The sequence below is a fragment of the Phyllostomus discolor genome, chromosome 9 (assembly GCF_004126475.2).
Source record: "Phyllostomus discolor isolate MPI-MPIP mPhyDis1 chromosome 9, mPhyDis1.pri.v3, whole genome shotgun sequence".
NCBI lineage: Eukaryota > Metazoa > Chordata > Mammalia > Chiroptera > Phyllostomidae > Phyllostomus > Phyllostomus discolor.
The window spans coordinates 50032758-50047626 of record NC_040911.2 but is presented as its reverse complement, the minus strand read 5'-3'; the positions used below and the strand labels follow the sequence as shown (position 1 = coordinate 50047626).

The window sequence follows — 14869 nt, the reverse complement described above, 5'->3', positions numbered from 1 at the left end:
TTGTTAGATTTCATCTGTGAAGCCATCCAGTCCAAGACTTTTATTTATTGGGAGTTTTTGATTACTGATTCAATTTTATTTATAATAATCAATCTGTTCAGATTTTATGTTTCTTCTTGATTCAGTCTTAGAAGATTATATGTTTCTAGGAATTTATCCATTTTTTCAAGGTTGTCCAATTTGTTGGCATATAGTTTTCTTGAAGTATTTTCTTATAATCTTTTGTATTTCTATGATTTCAGTTATCACTTCTCTTTCTTTCTGATTTATTCATTTGGGTCCTGTCTCTTTTTTTCTCGATGACTCTGACTAAGGGTTTATCAATTTTGTTTATTTTTTCAAAGAACTAGTTCTTGATTTTATTGATTCCCTGTATTGTTCTTTCAAGACTATTTTGTTTACTTCCACTCTGATCTTTATTATTTCCTTTCTTTTACTCCCTTAGGGATTTGTTTGTTGTTCATTTTCTACTTCCTTTACATATAAGATTAGGTTGCTTAGTTGAGGGTTTTTTTTTTTATTTCTTGAAGTAAGCCTATACTGCTATGAATTTCTCTCTAAAAATTGCTTTTCCTAGCCCTGGCTGGCATAGCTCAGTGGATTGAGCGCGGGCTGGGAACCAAAGTGTCCCAGGTTCGATTCCCAGCCAGGGTACATTCCTGGGTTGCAGGCCATAACCCCCAGCAACCGCACATTGATGTTTCTCTCTCTCTATCTATCTATCTCTCTCTCTAACTCTATCTCCCTCCCTTCCCTCCCTAAAAATAAATAAATAAAATCTTTAAAAAAAAATTGCTTTTCCTGTGTCCCATAGATTCTGGTTTGTTATGTTTTCTCTTTTATTTCTCTCAGGTATCTTCTGATTTTTTCCGTGTTTGCATTGTAACCTATCCACTCTTTAGTAACATGTTATTTAGCCTCCATGTGCTTCTGTATTTTTCCATTTTCTTCTTCTTATTGACTTCTTGTCTCATGCCATTGTGGACAAAGAAGATGTTTGATATGATTTTAGTCTTTTTAAATTTACTGAGATTTGTTTTGTGGCCTAACACGTAGTCTATTCTGGAAAGTGTTCCATGTGCACTTGAAAAGAATGTGTATTCTGCTGCTTTGCAGTAAAATGCTCTAAAAATATAAATTAAATTTATTTGGTCTGATGTGTCATTTAAGGTCAGTTTTCTTGTTGATTTTTTTTTTATATGGAAGATGTATTAATCAATGGGGTATTAGAGTCTCTTACTATGGCTGTATTACTGTTGATATCTACCTTGATGTCCATCAATATTTGCTTTATTTATTTTGATGCTACAATGTTGGGTGCATAAATCTTTATAAGGATTATATCCTCTTGTTAGATTGACCCATTTATCATTATATAGTGTCTTTTTTGTTTCTTATTATAGTCTTTGTTATATAAATTTTTTATTTCCATTTATATCTTTTTTCATCCATATCTTTTCAGTCTGTATGCGTCTTTCAATCGGAAATGGGTCTCAAAGACAGCATATATATTGATGGGTTTTGTTTTCTTATTTAGTAAGCTACTGTATATCTTTTGATTGACACATTAATTAATTTACATTTAAAGTGGTTATTGATATGTATATAGGTATTGCCATTTTATTTATATTTATGTTCTTTTCTCCCTTCTTTTTAAAGAAGTTATTTGACATTTCATTTAAACTGGTTTAGTAGTAATGAACTCTTTAGCATTGAAAGAAACACATTCTTTTTGGGGGGTTTGTTTTTAAATTAAATTTATTGGGTAACATTGGTTAATAAGATTATAGAGGTTTCAAGTGTACATTTCTGTGATACATTACCTGTATATTGTATTGTGGGCCCACCACCCAAAATGAAATCATCTTCTGTTATCATATATTTATTTCCCCTTCACCCTTTACTTTTCCCCCACCCCATTCCCTCTAGTAACCACCATACTGTTGTTTGTGTCTACAAGTTTTTGTTTGCTTGTTTTTCTTATTTATTCATTTGTTGCTTTCAGTTTTATGTCCCACATATGAGTGATTTCATATGGTTCTTAGCTTTTACTGACTTATTTGCTTATTCTCAAGGTCCATCCATGTTGTCACAAATGACAGTATTTCATCTTTTCTTTTTTAATTTATTGTTGTTCAGTTACAGTTGTCCCACCCCTTTTCCCATTGCTCACCCTTACCCCATCCCTCTCCCACAGTCAATGCCCCCCAATGTCCATGCCCATGAGTCCTCTGTTCCTGTTCCTTTGCTTGTGACTAAGTAATATTTCATTGTATATCTGTGTACCACATCTTCTTTATCCAATCATCTATCAGAAGACACTTTCGTTGTCTCCATGGCTTGGCCACCATGAATAATGCTGCAATGAACATAGGGGTACAAATATCTTTGTGAATAAATGTTTTCAAGTTTTTGGGTAGATAACTTGAAGAGTGGTTGATGGGTCATATGGTAATTCTATTCTTAATTTTTTGAGTAACCTCTATATTGCTTTTCATAGTGACTGTACCAGTTTATATTCCCACTGTTCTCTTGCTGTTGGAGGCATCTGTATCTTAGAAATTTTTTACCATATGATTACTCAAGCCTCCTATAGAAAGATAGGAATTTTGAGTTCTCAGGTAGTGGGCAGAAAATGTTGCTGTTTGAGGGAAATTTGGCCCAAATCAGTTGATGATAAACATGCACACAGTGTTTTCACAACTTAACCTATTCATCCATTACTATTTTAGTGAGGATTTTCTGTAGACCAGGCAGTGTCAAATAAAAGATGAATATAGAGCTTATAGTATTATTTGCAAAGTGGAGTCAAATGAATACTATGACTTTTTCCATAATTAAAGTAGAATCTCCCAACTTAACTTATTCTTCATGTTTGTTATTGTCTTTGGATGGTTTTGTTTTGTTTTTCAGATCATATTTAGACATGTCCAAAGTGATTATCTTCAGCTACCTCTTCTGGTTCGTCCTCACAATCATCTTCATCACTGGGACAACAAGAATCAGCATCTTTTGCATGGGTTACTTGGTGGCCTGTTTTTATTTCTTGCTCTTTGGGGGTGATTTGCTATTGAAACCAATCAAGAGCATTCTGCATTATTGGGACTGGCTGATTGCATACAACGTTTTTGTCATTACGATGAAAAACATACTGTCAGTAAGTGGTTTTCACCATGTAACACATTTGTGTTTTCAGTGTAAGAGTAAACAGTCTATTCAGTGGTTATTAAAAACCTATCATCCATCACACTGCTCTCTTAAAAGCCCCAAATGAGAAGTTGCAAAGTCAGAATTCAAATGACCATTAATTACTTCCTGTTTTGCAATATTAAGCAGAATCCTTTTTGCTTATTTCCACCATCTTGAGGTCACAAGATGAAAGGATATGTATTCATAGAAATAAACTCTAAAACATATTTTATTAACTAAAATCCCATCTCTTCTGAGAAATAATTTATCATCACTCTTACTATAGTACAAAATGGCCCTTTAAAGTCATGTCATGTTGGCTAAAAGAACTCTTATCTAGAAAGAATTATAGAAATATTTTAAAAAATGAGCACGGTACTCTATAACGCTGTTTGGGGTGGGGAATGAGATAGAATAAACTATTGAAAGCATGAATGTTTTATGTACACATAAAATGTGGGTAAACACAGAGGTAAGGCATTGTAAGCAGAGCCCAACTAAGAGAACAGAGAGTTGAGGCACAACCCACTTCTTTCTTCTACAAAGTTTGTCTGTTCTGCTTTTTAAAATTCTATGTTCCAGAGCATAGCTTTTCCACTGACCTGGTAGGTAACTCACACTGCTCCCTTTCTCAGAGTCACATAAAATATTTTGGGCCACAGGACACCAGTTATTTGTCGTTTTGGGATATTAAACAATAATATTTCAAGAACTGAAGGAGTTAATACATCTCAAGTTGGCCCTAACTTAAAGTTAATTCTAGTGTCTACTACTCCCAAGTTATACCTGATAATGCATTAGAGAAACAATGATGTAATGACTTCCTGCTTCTCCCCTTTCTAACTACTTAAAGATGAGTTCACTAGGCAGGTAATTTAACTGTAAAAGCATTTGATTTTTGGGAGGGGTGGGGGAGGCACATCCTTTGTTGTGTTTAGAGGTCTTGGAAAGTCAAGTCTGCGGTACCATGAATATTTGAATAATTTATTTTGTCTACAGTCCATTAAAATGTTAATTTCTCATTGATAATAAAAGTGACTTTTATTTATCAGTTTTAGCTCACCAATATTTATTTACATTTTGGGTAACATTGGGAGTTATAGGAGAGGATATGAGATAGGAAAACAAACACCATTTCATTCTAAAGCCAGTCTAATGGTTAAGGATCCATTACTAAAAGCTGATCCCTACAACCATTCCTGGAATACGTGTGTTTACAAAATTCATGCATTCATTTATTCTGTAAACCTCTATTCCACTGTTTTTTGCTAGGTGTTGTTTTATACCTTAAAGAGCTAAAACTAAATAGTACTCAAATTTTACCCTCAAGAAACTCACATTTTAGAAAAAGAAGATCAACCTACTTATAATTATATGATCTTTTGATGTTAATTATCACAACTATTCAGAAAAATAAAACCAAAAAAGGGTACCTAATACATTGCTTAAATAAGTTGGGAACAAACTTATTGGTTGTGATGCCATTTAAAACCATCAGAGATTTGAAAGACAGATTGAAGTGTGTCCAGGGAGACAAAGCGGGGAGAATAATCCCAATTTAGGGAAACTGAACAAAAACATGGCTGCATAGGACTAAAATATGATATCAGAAAGCATGTTCTGTTAGATACTAATGCTGGGTAACTGCTCATTTAGGAGCAAATCCTAATTATATTCTCTAATCTCATTTCCCAGGAAATATACATAATTCAGCCATTACCCTTATGTGTTGGCTTGCAATGATTAATGTTTATTTAAACTTTTCCCCCATCATAATGTGACTTTAACATATGACAAGAAAGCATTGTTATGAGACAATCACAAGCAAATCAACCCAAAAGAATTTTTTATCCAGAGAACTGGCAAAAAAAAAATCCTCAAAACACATACTCTGCTCCTATTCTAAGAACTATATATCATATAGATTATGTTTGTGATGATGTCCTGGCAAATAGCAAAGGTTTAATATGTATGCTCTGCCAGAAAATCCAAAATTCAACTCCTGGGGTTCAGTGATTACCCATTTATTATCACAGAGTTCAGTTTATTTCTATGATAATCTAATATTTCCTCTTTGAAAAGAGAGGCGCTCCCAAGTGCAGAAAACATCACACTAAAGACTCTTCCTTTATTCACTGGGCTTAATTTTCTCATGAAATGATAGTGTTCCTGAAGCACTACTCCATGGGGACTGTATTTTTAGGTACTATCAGTACTGTCCATAATCATTGGCACTGAGACTTTGTGAAATCTTGCACGTGTCGGGATTGCAAGACATCAAGCTGTTTTTCTGGATGTAAAGTTTCAGAATTTGCCTTACCTATTTATTTTTCAGATAGGAGCATGTGGATACATTGAAAAACTGGTTAAAAATAGTTGCTGGTTGATCCAAGCTTTCAGCCTGGCCTGCACAGTCAAAGGCTATAAAATGCGTAAGTATGAAAAGCATATTTGGGAGTGGAAGAACAACAAGGAAAGACAACTGTATTTTTCTACTTTAAAAGTTGGGCCAAAACATGTAAATAAAAGAAATAAGAGTTCAGTTTGATCTACGTAAAGGCTCTAGAATTGCCTTGCATTTTGAATGTATTACCCATAATGGGAAGTGCTCCTACTCTCGCCACCTTGGATTATAATCTACAAACATCCCAAATCCTGGCAGGTTTGGAGTTGGGTGTGGCCTGTAGTAACCTCCTGAACCTTTTTGCATTATGGTTAGGAAGGTTTAGAAAAGTACATTCAAACTTGTGGTCATTGCATTTAGACTCTTGAGTCATCAACGTTATTCTGACTTCTAGGCTCTTCTCTCCTCAGAAAGCTCAGAGAACTCCAAACTCAGAAAACAAATGGGAAAAGCTGCAAAATTTCTGGAGTTACACTCCCACCAGGACAGAGGCAGAAGTCCCATTTCCATTTTTCTGCCTCTTGTATCAGATCCCAGAGCAACATTACACATGGTCCTTCATGGTGCCCAGATCAGGGGCAATTGGAATATGATACTCCCCACTGTGGCTGACAATCTAGGCTATACTTTCCTAAAGATGAATAGTCACTGGCCTATGTTTTGATTTAGGGTTAGTTGTGTTATTGAGACCCCTTCTTCTAATAGATCTGCCTTCCTCTGGGCAGAGCCCATTCCAGAGCATTGCCTCTGGCATTGACACATACAGACATTATTTTTATGGCCTTTGTTGGAATATGGGGGTGAGGGTCCCTTTTTCTCTAAAAGACAGGTTTACATAGGAGGCCTCCTTGGCAAAGAGCCTCTCTTCTTCCTTATATTGCCAGTAGTTCACTCTGTGGTCAGCCTTACGGATTAATGTTCATAATTGAATTTGAAGAGTATAGCCTTGCCTGTTAATAAATCAACTCATAAGTGAGTTGATGGATCAGAATGTTGCTTTCATGCCTGTGTGATTTCCCAAGACTGATCACACCACAGGTATAAAACAACAGTGAAAATGGATGTTAATTTTAATTATTATTTTTTATTTTTTGCTTCAGCTGAGGATGATTCCTCATGTAAACTACCCAGTGGTGAAGCAGGAATTATTTGGGACAGCATATGTTTTGCCTTTCTTCTGCTGCAGAGAAGAGTTTTTATGAGTTACTATTTCCTACATGTTGTGGCGGATATAAAAGCTTCACAGATCCTGGCATCAAGGTAGGGTAGGCTTCTTCTTAGACCCCACTCACTTCCAGTTGTCGCCTCTGGTCTTGTAAGTTTAGGGGGAAAGTCTGTGAAGAGGACTAGGTATTAAAAGGAATGCCATTGTGTTGGGGGTGTGAATAGCTAGGTGTGGATTCCCTTTCCTGCTGTACCCATTTCACAGTCACCAGCCAACTGAACGGTGAAATCAGTGAACTTGACAGGTGATAATCAGAGCCAAACACCAGTGAGCTGAGGTTGAAAGTAAAGGGTTGGAGATAGTGACTGCAAGATATTTGACTTCAGGGGCAGTGATGGAAGGCTACACTTCCATCACTTCCCAAGGCGATAATGAACTGAAAATTCTTATACTTCCTAAGGCTATAGGAAACTATGGTGTGTATGTGGGTTCTTTATTTAATATTTGAGGATGTTTGCTTGCTTATGAGCAGATTTAAATAGCAGAGGAAAGGTTAAAAATGCAGGAAGAGAGGAATGAAGGGAAGGATTGAGTCCTTTGGGCTACAGGTGGGGAAGGGAACTGAGCACAGGCAGACCTCGGGCAGGAGAATGTCACCTCTTTCTCTGTCACTGCAGGAAAGGCCATCTACTGGATAAATGGCAGAAAACTAAGCAAATAATTGCTTCAGGACTTCTGTTCTGAGAATTAGGTAGCTATATAATTTACTAGGAGTCAAAAGCCCTTGACAGAATTCAAGATTTGAAATAAGGGTAAGATGTTTGAAATAGCCACTAGAGAGGATCAGAATAGTTTCCAGAAAGGGGTGCTGTGGATGGTTGGCCAAGCATGCATTTTCTGTACCTTTGATGACAGCCTGTCTGAGCACAGGGCTGAAACACCATTGGGATTTTACAAACTTATAATTTGCCAAGTGATTATGATGTATCACTACAGGGCAGAGTTGAGAATATTAAGAGAAACTGATGAGATCTATGGGATCCCTTAAGTTGGCTTGAAATGTGAGAAAAAACAAAACAGAGGGAGGGTAAGGATAGAAGGAAGAGAGTCAAAGAGGCAAGAGACTGAAAATCTGACTGATGGGACTTGCACTCCAACTTTGCATATTCCCTGAAGGAATCCTCAACTCATTGCATATTCCTTTCTGCTTATTGAGTAGAAAACCAATCTGAACTGAGTTCTTGCAAATGTTTCCTAGTGGGACAACTAGAATAAGGTCGGGTAAATAACACCTTGCTGAGGTATGACATTCTATGGGACAGGTTTGAAGAGGTATATGGCTTTTAACATCCTAGAAAACACAAACCATTTTATTTTTACTGATCTCTCAGTATTGTGAGCAGCCCCCCCTTCTTGGGGGGAGGTTGTGCCATTTTCATTCACTGGGAAGGGGTTTCTAAAAAAGGCCTTGTGACTCCTACTCCCAGCCCAGAAACTAAAGTCAACAGTCCAAGAAATGTTTTCTAACCCTTAATAATCACTTTAGGGCAAGGAGAGTAATAACAATAGAAGTACTAATTTGCTCTACGTTTCCAATTTTCCTTTAGAGGGGCTGAACTTTTCCAGGCCACAATTGTAAAGGCTGTAAAAGCAAGAATTGAGGAAGAGAAAAAGTCAATGGATCAACTGAAGAGGCAGTAAGGATGCTTTATTTTACTCTCTTCTATTCCTTTAATTTTGGTTAGTATGATCCCATTCAAACTCTCTCAGCTCTTGAGAAGCCTCAATGCCCTGAAAAACCTTGTTAACTTTCCCAATTTCCCAGGTATTTACTCTTGCATCAGGTAGTAACTCTTATGCCTGATAGACTGAATATGGAAGTCATTAAAAAGAAAGATAGCTACAACATGGTAGAAAGAGAGCCAGCTTAGGTAAGGCCAATGTCAAGTCTTAGTTTGGCTATTTACTTCAGAAACTTGAGCAAGTCATTCACATTCTCTGAATTTTAATTTTCTGTTCTAAATTAGGGCTCACACTTCTATATAAAGTTTTATGAAGATTAAACAAGTAATGAATGAGACAGCATCTAGCCCAGTTCCCGGCAGTTGGAGAAAATGATTATTACATCTATGGGCTAAGAAAATAAATGCAGAGTCCTGGCTCTGGAAGGATCTTTAGAGATAACATAATCTAGTCCCTTCGAAGAGAAACTGGTGACCCACTATATTAGATAATTTAAAATTCACAACTAACTAGTGGCATCACTAGAAATATCACAACCCATATTTCCTTAAATTCAGTTCAAGACTTTGTCTACCACAACAATCTGAAAAAGTCAAGACAGGCTTCACCCAAGGGATTTGAGAATTCTAAATTGCTTTTTTAGGTACATTGTAAAGAATTTTCTTCGAGTGTAATTTCCAGCAATGAATGCAACTTCTGAGGGTTGGGATCCTTTTTTTATTTTTAAGTATATTTTATTGATTATGTTATTACACTTTTCCCAGTCTTCTTCTTCCCTTTATTGCCCCTCTGCCCTGCACTACCCCGGCCTCCAACATTCCCCTCCTTTATTTCATGTCCATGGGTTGTACATATAAGTTCTTTGGCTTCTCCATTTCCTATAACATTCTTAACCTCTCTCTACTTATTTTATGCCAACCAATTAGGCTTCTTATTCCCTGTACCTTTCCCCATTCCATTCTTCCCTTCACCCTCCCCACTGAAAACCCTCCATGTGATCTCCATTTTTGTGATTCTGTTCCTGTTCTAGTTGTTTGCTTAGTTTTTGTTTTCCTTTTTTAGGTTCGGTTGTCAATAGTTATGAGTTTGTTGTCATTTTACTATTCATAGTTTTTGATCTTCTGTTTCTTAGATAAGTCCCTTTAATATTTCATATAATAAGGGTTTGGTGATGATGAACTCCTTTAACCTGACCTTATCTGAGAAGCACTTTATCTGCCCTTCCACTCTAAATGAAAGCTTTGCTGGATAGAGTAATTTTGGAAGTAGATCCTTGCTTTCATGACTTGGAATACTTCTTTCCAGCCCCTTTTTGCCCACAAGGTTTCTTTTGAGAAATCAGCTGAGTCTTATGGGAACTCCTTTATAGGTTACTCTCTCCTTTCCTCTTGCTACTTTTAAGATTCTCTCTGTATCTTTAATCTTAAGTAACTTAATGGTGATGTGCCTTGGTGTGTGCTTCCTTAGGTCCAGTTTCTTTGGGACTCTCTGAGCTTCCTGGACTTCCTGGAAGTCTATTTTCTTTGCCAGATTGGGGGAGTTTTCCTTCATTATTTGTTCAGATAAGTTTCCAATTTCCTACTCTTGTTCTTCTCCTTCTGGCACCCCTATGATTAGCATGTTAAAGAGCTTAAAGTTGCCCCAGAGGTTCCTAAGCCTCTCCTCATTTTTTTTTTAATTCTTGTTTCTTCATTCCGTTCTGGTTTGGGTGTTTCTTTCTTCCCTCTGTTCCAAATTGTTGATTTGAGTCCCAATTTCCTTCCCTTCACTGTCGGTTCCATGTATATTTTGCTTTATTTCACTTTGGGTAGCTTTTGTTTCTTCCTTCGTTTTGTGACCAAGCTCAATCAATTCTGTGAGCATCCTGATTACCAGTGTTCTGAACTCTGCATCAGATAGGTTGTCTATTTCCTTGTTGCTTAGCTCTTTTCTGGAGTTTTGATTTATTCTTTCATTTTGGGCCATATTTCTTTTCTCAGTGTATCTGTTATGGTGTAAGGGGGCAGAGCCTTAGGTATTTGCCAGGGTGGGGCAACCGTCTTTGCTGCCATTGTGGCTCTGTCTGTGGGGGTGGGGCCAGGGAAGAAACAATGCCACTTGCTTGTTCTGCTCTAGCACCACTTTCCAATGAAAACTTCTGTGAGACTGGGAGTTTCTCCTGCCGTCGAATCCCCTGCAGTAGTTTACAGCTAGCTTTGAGTCTTTGGTTTCCCATTTAGCCATCCCTGCCTAACCCGCACAGTCTGTGGCCTTGCTGCACATCCTCTCAGCTTGGCTACCCATGTCTTGTTTCCACCCCTCCTACCAGTCTGGGTGAATGTTTTTTTAGCTCTTTGGTTGTTGGTGTTCCTTGCAATTTGATTTGCTGGCACTTCTGGTTGTTTATTATTTTTAAATTGGTTGTTATCCTTCTTTTGGTTGTGCAAGGAAATTAAGCATTTCTACCTATACCTCCATCTTTGCTAGAACTGGGATTGGTATCCATTAATGTATTTGGGGGACCAGTTTAAGAGCTGATGGCCTAGAATTCAGAATCCAGCCACTTTTCTGAAGAAAAATTCCCTGAGTTTGCTAAGATTGCTTCACTCCATTCCGGCCTCATTTTTATCCATGCAAAAGTATTTGCTAGAATAAATTATACTATCCCATGGCATGTTTATTTTCATTATTAAAGATATGAGATATATAGTATAATAGAGTATAACTGTTGCTTTTGTTATTTCTAACTACCTAAATCAAATCTACAGAAATTAACAAATTTAGACCCACATTTAGAATGTGTTCCCATAAATGAAGCCTGTTACTATAATTCACTTCACTAAATTTTTCATTTGCCTAAGTGATAAAAATTCAGAATAAAAATGAATGAAGGCAATGATCATTGCAAAAAACAAACTGAAAATGTTGTTTTAGCTACACAAAGCAGAAATTATGCCTAAATCAGTTTAAAAACTTGTGCAAATATCCAGAATTTTAGGTAATTAAATTAAGTAATGAGACATTTCAGGAAGGCAGATCTGGGAAATAGAGTTTAAAATTTCAAGAATAGTCTTCCTGAGTTAGCAGACAAAATAAAGGCACTAAATCAATAATTAAAGATGCAATAATACATTTTTCCAGAACCAATATATTATATTTGAAATAAGGAAGGGGCATATTGTCTCACAAAAAACTTATGAACATTTGAGGAGTGATTTGCTATTTACAAAACAGTTCTCACTTTCATATATTTCCTCATTCGATGTTTACAATTATGCAAGGTAGACAGATATTATAAAAATGCAAACCCTGGGAGAACAAAGGACATATTTCATAGTATGCTGTGCTCAGAATGGCAATGGTACAAGGTATAAGTGCTCATAAAATATTACATATCAAACTTTAGCATAATTATTATTGGTCATATTATTAAGACTAGCACCTGTGTAGTGGAAATTAACATGGGTATATAAAAAAACATGGGGATACTTGTTCCTAATAAGAAGCTGTTCACAAGTCCCAAATACTACTTTGTTCATGCTTTTAGCTATACACATAAAAGTATAAACCCAAAGTATGACCACATGATACCTGCAGACGTGTTCTTGGCATTGCTGCTGCTCTTGCCTCTTACAGGATGGATCGTATCAAAGCCAGGCAACAGAAATACAAAAAGGGTAAGGAGAGGATGCTGAGCTTGACCCAGGAGTCAGGGGAAGGCCAAGACATCCAAAAACTCTCTGAAGAGGATGACGAAAGTATGTTAAGAAATTTCCCCCTTATTTGAGTACTTTGATATTGAATAATATCTTGATATTTGGAAGGACTATAAAATAACATTACTTTTCATTCTGCCAATATTATCAATATATTTTAACTTAATAAGTTTCAGCTCCCCATTGTGAATGGTATGCCTTTACTTATTTCATACAGTACATATTTAATGAATCCATTACTTTATAAGTATCTTCTTTCAGCAAAACAACTTTAATCAACACATAACGTAGTTTCTGTTCCACAGACATGTTTCTGAGGAAAATGGCATATATTTGCTTAATTTGTTACTATAGGAAAGAATTTTCAGATAAGCAATCAACTGTAACCTTTGATTTCTATAAATTTTATATGAAAACTAAGTATGTATGCATATTTTACGTGATATCTAAATAATGATAATTAAAATATCATTTATTTTCTTTCCAATGAAACTTAATATGAACTATGTATTTACCATATCCAGTTATAGATATGTTATATTCAATTAAGTTTAAAGGTCTTCTTATAGGTATTTCCATGCTTTTCTATTTAAAGGGAATAAAGAAGAAATAATGCATGAGAGTACCTATTAATTACCAGTAAATGTATATTTTTTTCACTAATACCTTAAAATAATTAGAATAAAATGCCTGGTTATGGGAATATATGTATTTTAACAAATTATTTGCCACTAAATTGTTCTATAAATTTTGGGTGATGTTTCTTTTATGTTAATTCAATAGAAAATTCAGTGTTAAATGCATTTTGACAGATAATCCCTTCCTTTTTATATTTCTTTCTATTCCCTCGGTTACTAGAAAGAAAAGGAAAATGTGGCATAAGGGTAATAGAACACAATATTTACCTCATGAAATCAACTGCTAATACATGTAAATTTTCAGATTCAGTATAATTCATTTTCCTGACTTCTGATGTATTTTTGCAACTTACCTAGATTTTGACAATTGAGTTGTTAAAGCGTGGTTTTCAAAATTTGTTTTCTCACTTTATAAGAATTAATATTTGGACATATTTTATTTTAGGAGAAGCAGACAAACAGAAAGCCAAGGGCAAAAAAAAGCAGTGGTGGCGGCCTTGGGTTGATCATGCTTCCAGTAGGTCTTCTCGATCCTCTTACACTTTCACCAGTTCTAACCCTTATATCCTTGACCAGAATTCAGGCATCCCCATGGCCTATGTATTCCATGCATGGTTTGATCCTTGTGACTTGATAGGGGTCAGAGTATAGGAAAATTGTCTGGGTCTGTGAGCCTGTATACAGAGTCTTCCAAAGAAATCAGCTGGTTACCATGCTGGTTGAAGAAAGCCAAACACCATTTCTGGGCTCAGAAAGAGAACAATAATTGACTAGTATGTTATCCTCTTCTGAGGTCTAGAGCTCTGCTGATGTGTATTTGTTTTATGCTTAAAACAAAACCCTTAATAAAAATAAATTTCTGCTCCTCCTGGGACTCTGACTTAAGGATAATCTTTAAGTTCAAAGTATTTGTGACCCTCTTTGTAAGGCAGTAAGGCATGGGTGCCAATGATCTTCCCATACCTTTATTCCCAGAGCTTTGATTTTTATTTGCATGTAAGGATTTATCCAATTTATTAAATATAAAAATGGGGAAAACTTAATATGCACTGAACTTCCTCACCCTGCCTCCTCCCTAGTTTCAAAAAGGCTCTGAAACTACACTTCAAATTCAGTTCCCAGCATGAGGCCTCAAGGCCACTGGCAGCTCAGCCATGACCAATTAAGAGCAAAGTCAGAAAACAGTTTTTGAAAAGCAGAACTTGATAACCCCATAGAATTAGTGTTTGATCATAAAAAAAAATAATGAATTTTGGAATTCCGTGGCAATATTTGTTCTGTCTAGCAAAAGAAATATCATCCTCTACATGACCAATGGTATTTTAATGGAATGATCCATTTGAATCTAGCCTTCCTTTAATATATCAGAATATTGAATAATTATCGTTTTGAAAATTACTTGTAATCTCTTCAGTCTTGTATGTCTTATGTAGTTCAATATCTGTAGCTAATATAACCAGAAAAGAAATAGCACCAAGGCCCATATCATCACATGATGATGGGAGGGGGTCTACTAATGAGATATTTAGAATCACTAGAAAATCAAGTTGATCAGAATCTTTCCCCATAACTAATTCTTATTGTCACCTATATCCAGCATTGGCTTCTGTTACTCAAGAAGTAATCTTTTGAAATCAGTAAGCCAATTTAATGAAGCAATTCAAAATTTTCTCAGTATACATGAATATAATTAAACTTATCCCAAATACTGAATTTTAGCATTGTGGCAGGAAAAAAATCCATGAGTTATAAAGAGTTTTATTTTATTTTCTGCCTAAGTCAAAAGATAAAGATTCCAGTTGAAGCTCTGTGTGACTCTTTAATTTATTGTCCATCAGCATAGCATGTTAAGCATGCTAATAATCTAATACTGGATTGCACTATATGTCTATTTCTATCAAGTCACAAGTAAACTATGCTTATCTTTCTGTTTTTAAAGGGTCCTTTGCTAGTTTAGAGAGACCTATCCATTTCAAAATTGTCTCCTACTAAATGTTTTATGCGTTTAGCTGGGGTAAATTCCCATTGCAATCTT

General features: G+C 35.8%; 1 protein-coding gene across 1 annotated transcript in view; it reads left to right on the top strand.

The window, feature by feature from the left end:
- The window catches only part of PIEZO2 (piezo type mechanosensitive ion channel component 2), a 427386-nt gene that overhangs the window by 340032 nt on the left and 72485 nt on the right, over positions 1–14869 (top strand). The window contains 6 exon segments of the mRNA XM_036009325.1: positions 2914–3157; positions 5525–5621; positions 6694–6853; positions 8366–8455; positions 12117–12238; positions 13280–13351. Coding sequence (XP_035865218.1) covers positions 2914–3157; positions 5525–5621; positions 6694–6853; positions 8366–8455; positions 12117–12238; positions 13280–13351 — 785 coding nt within the window.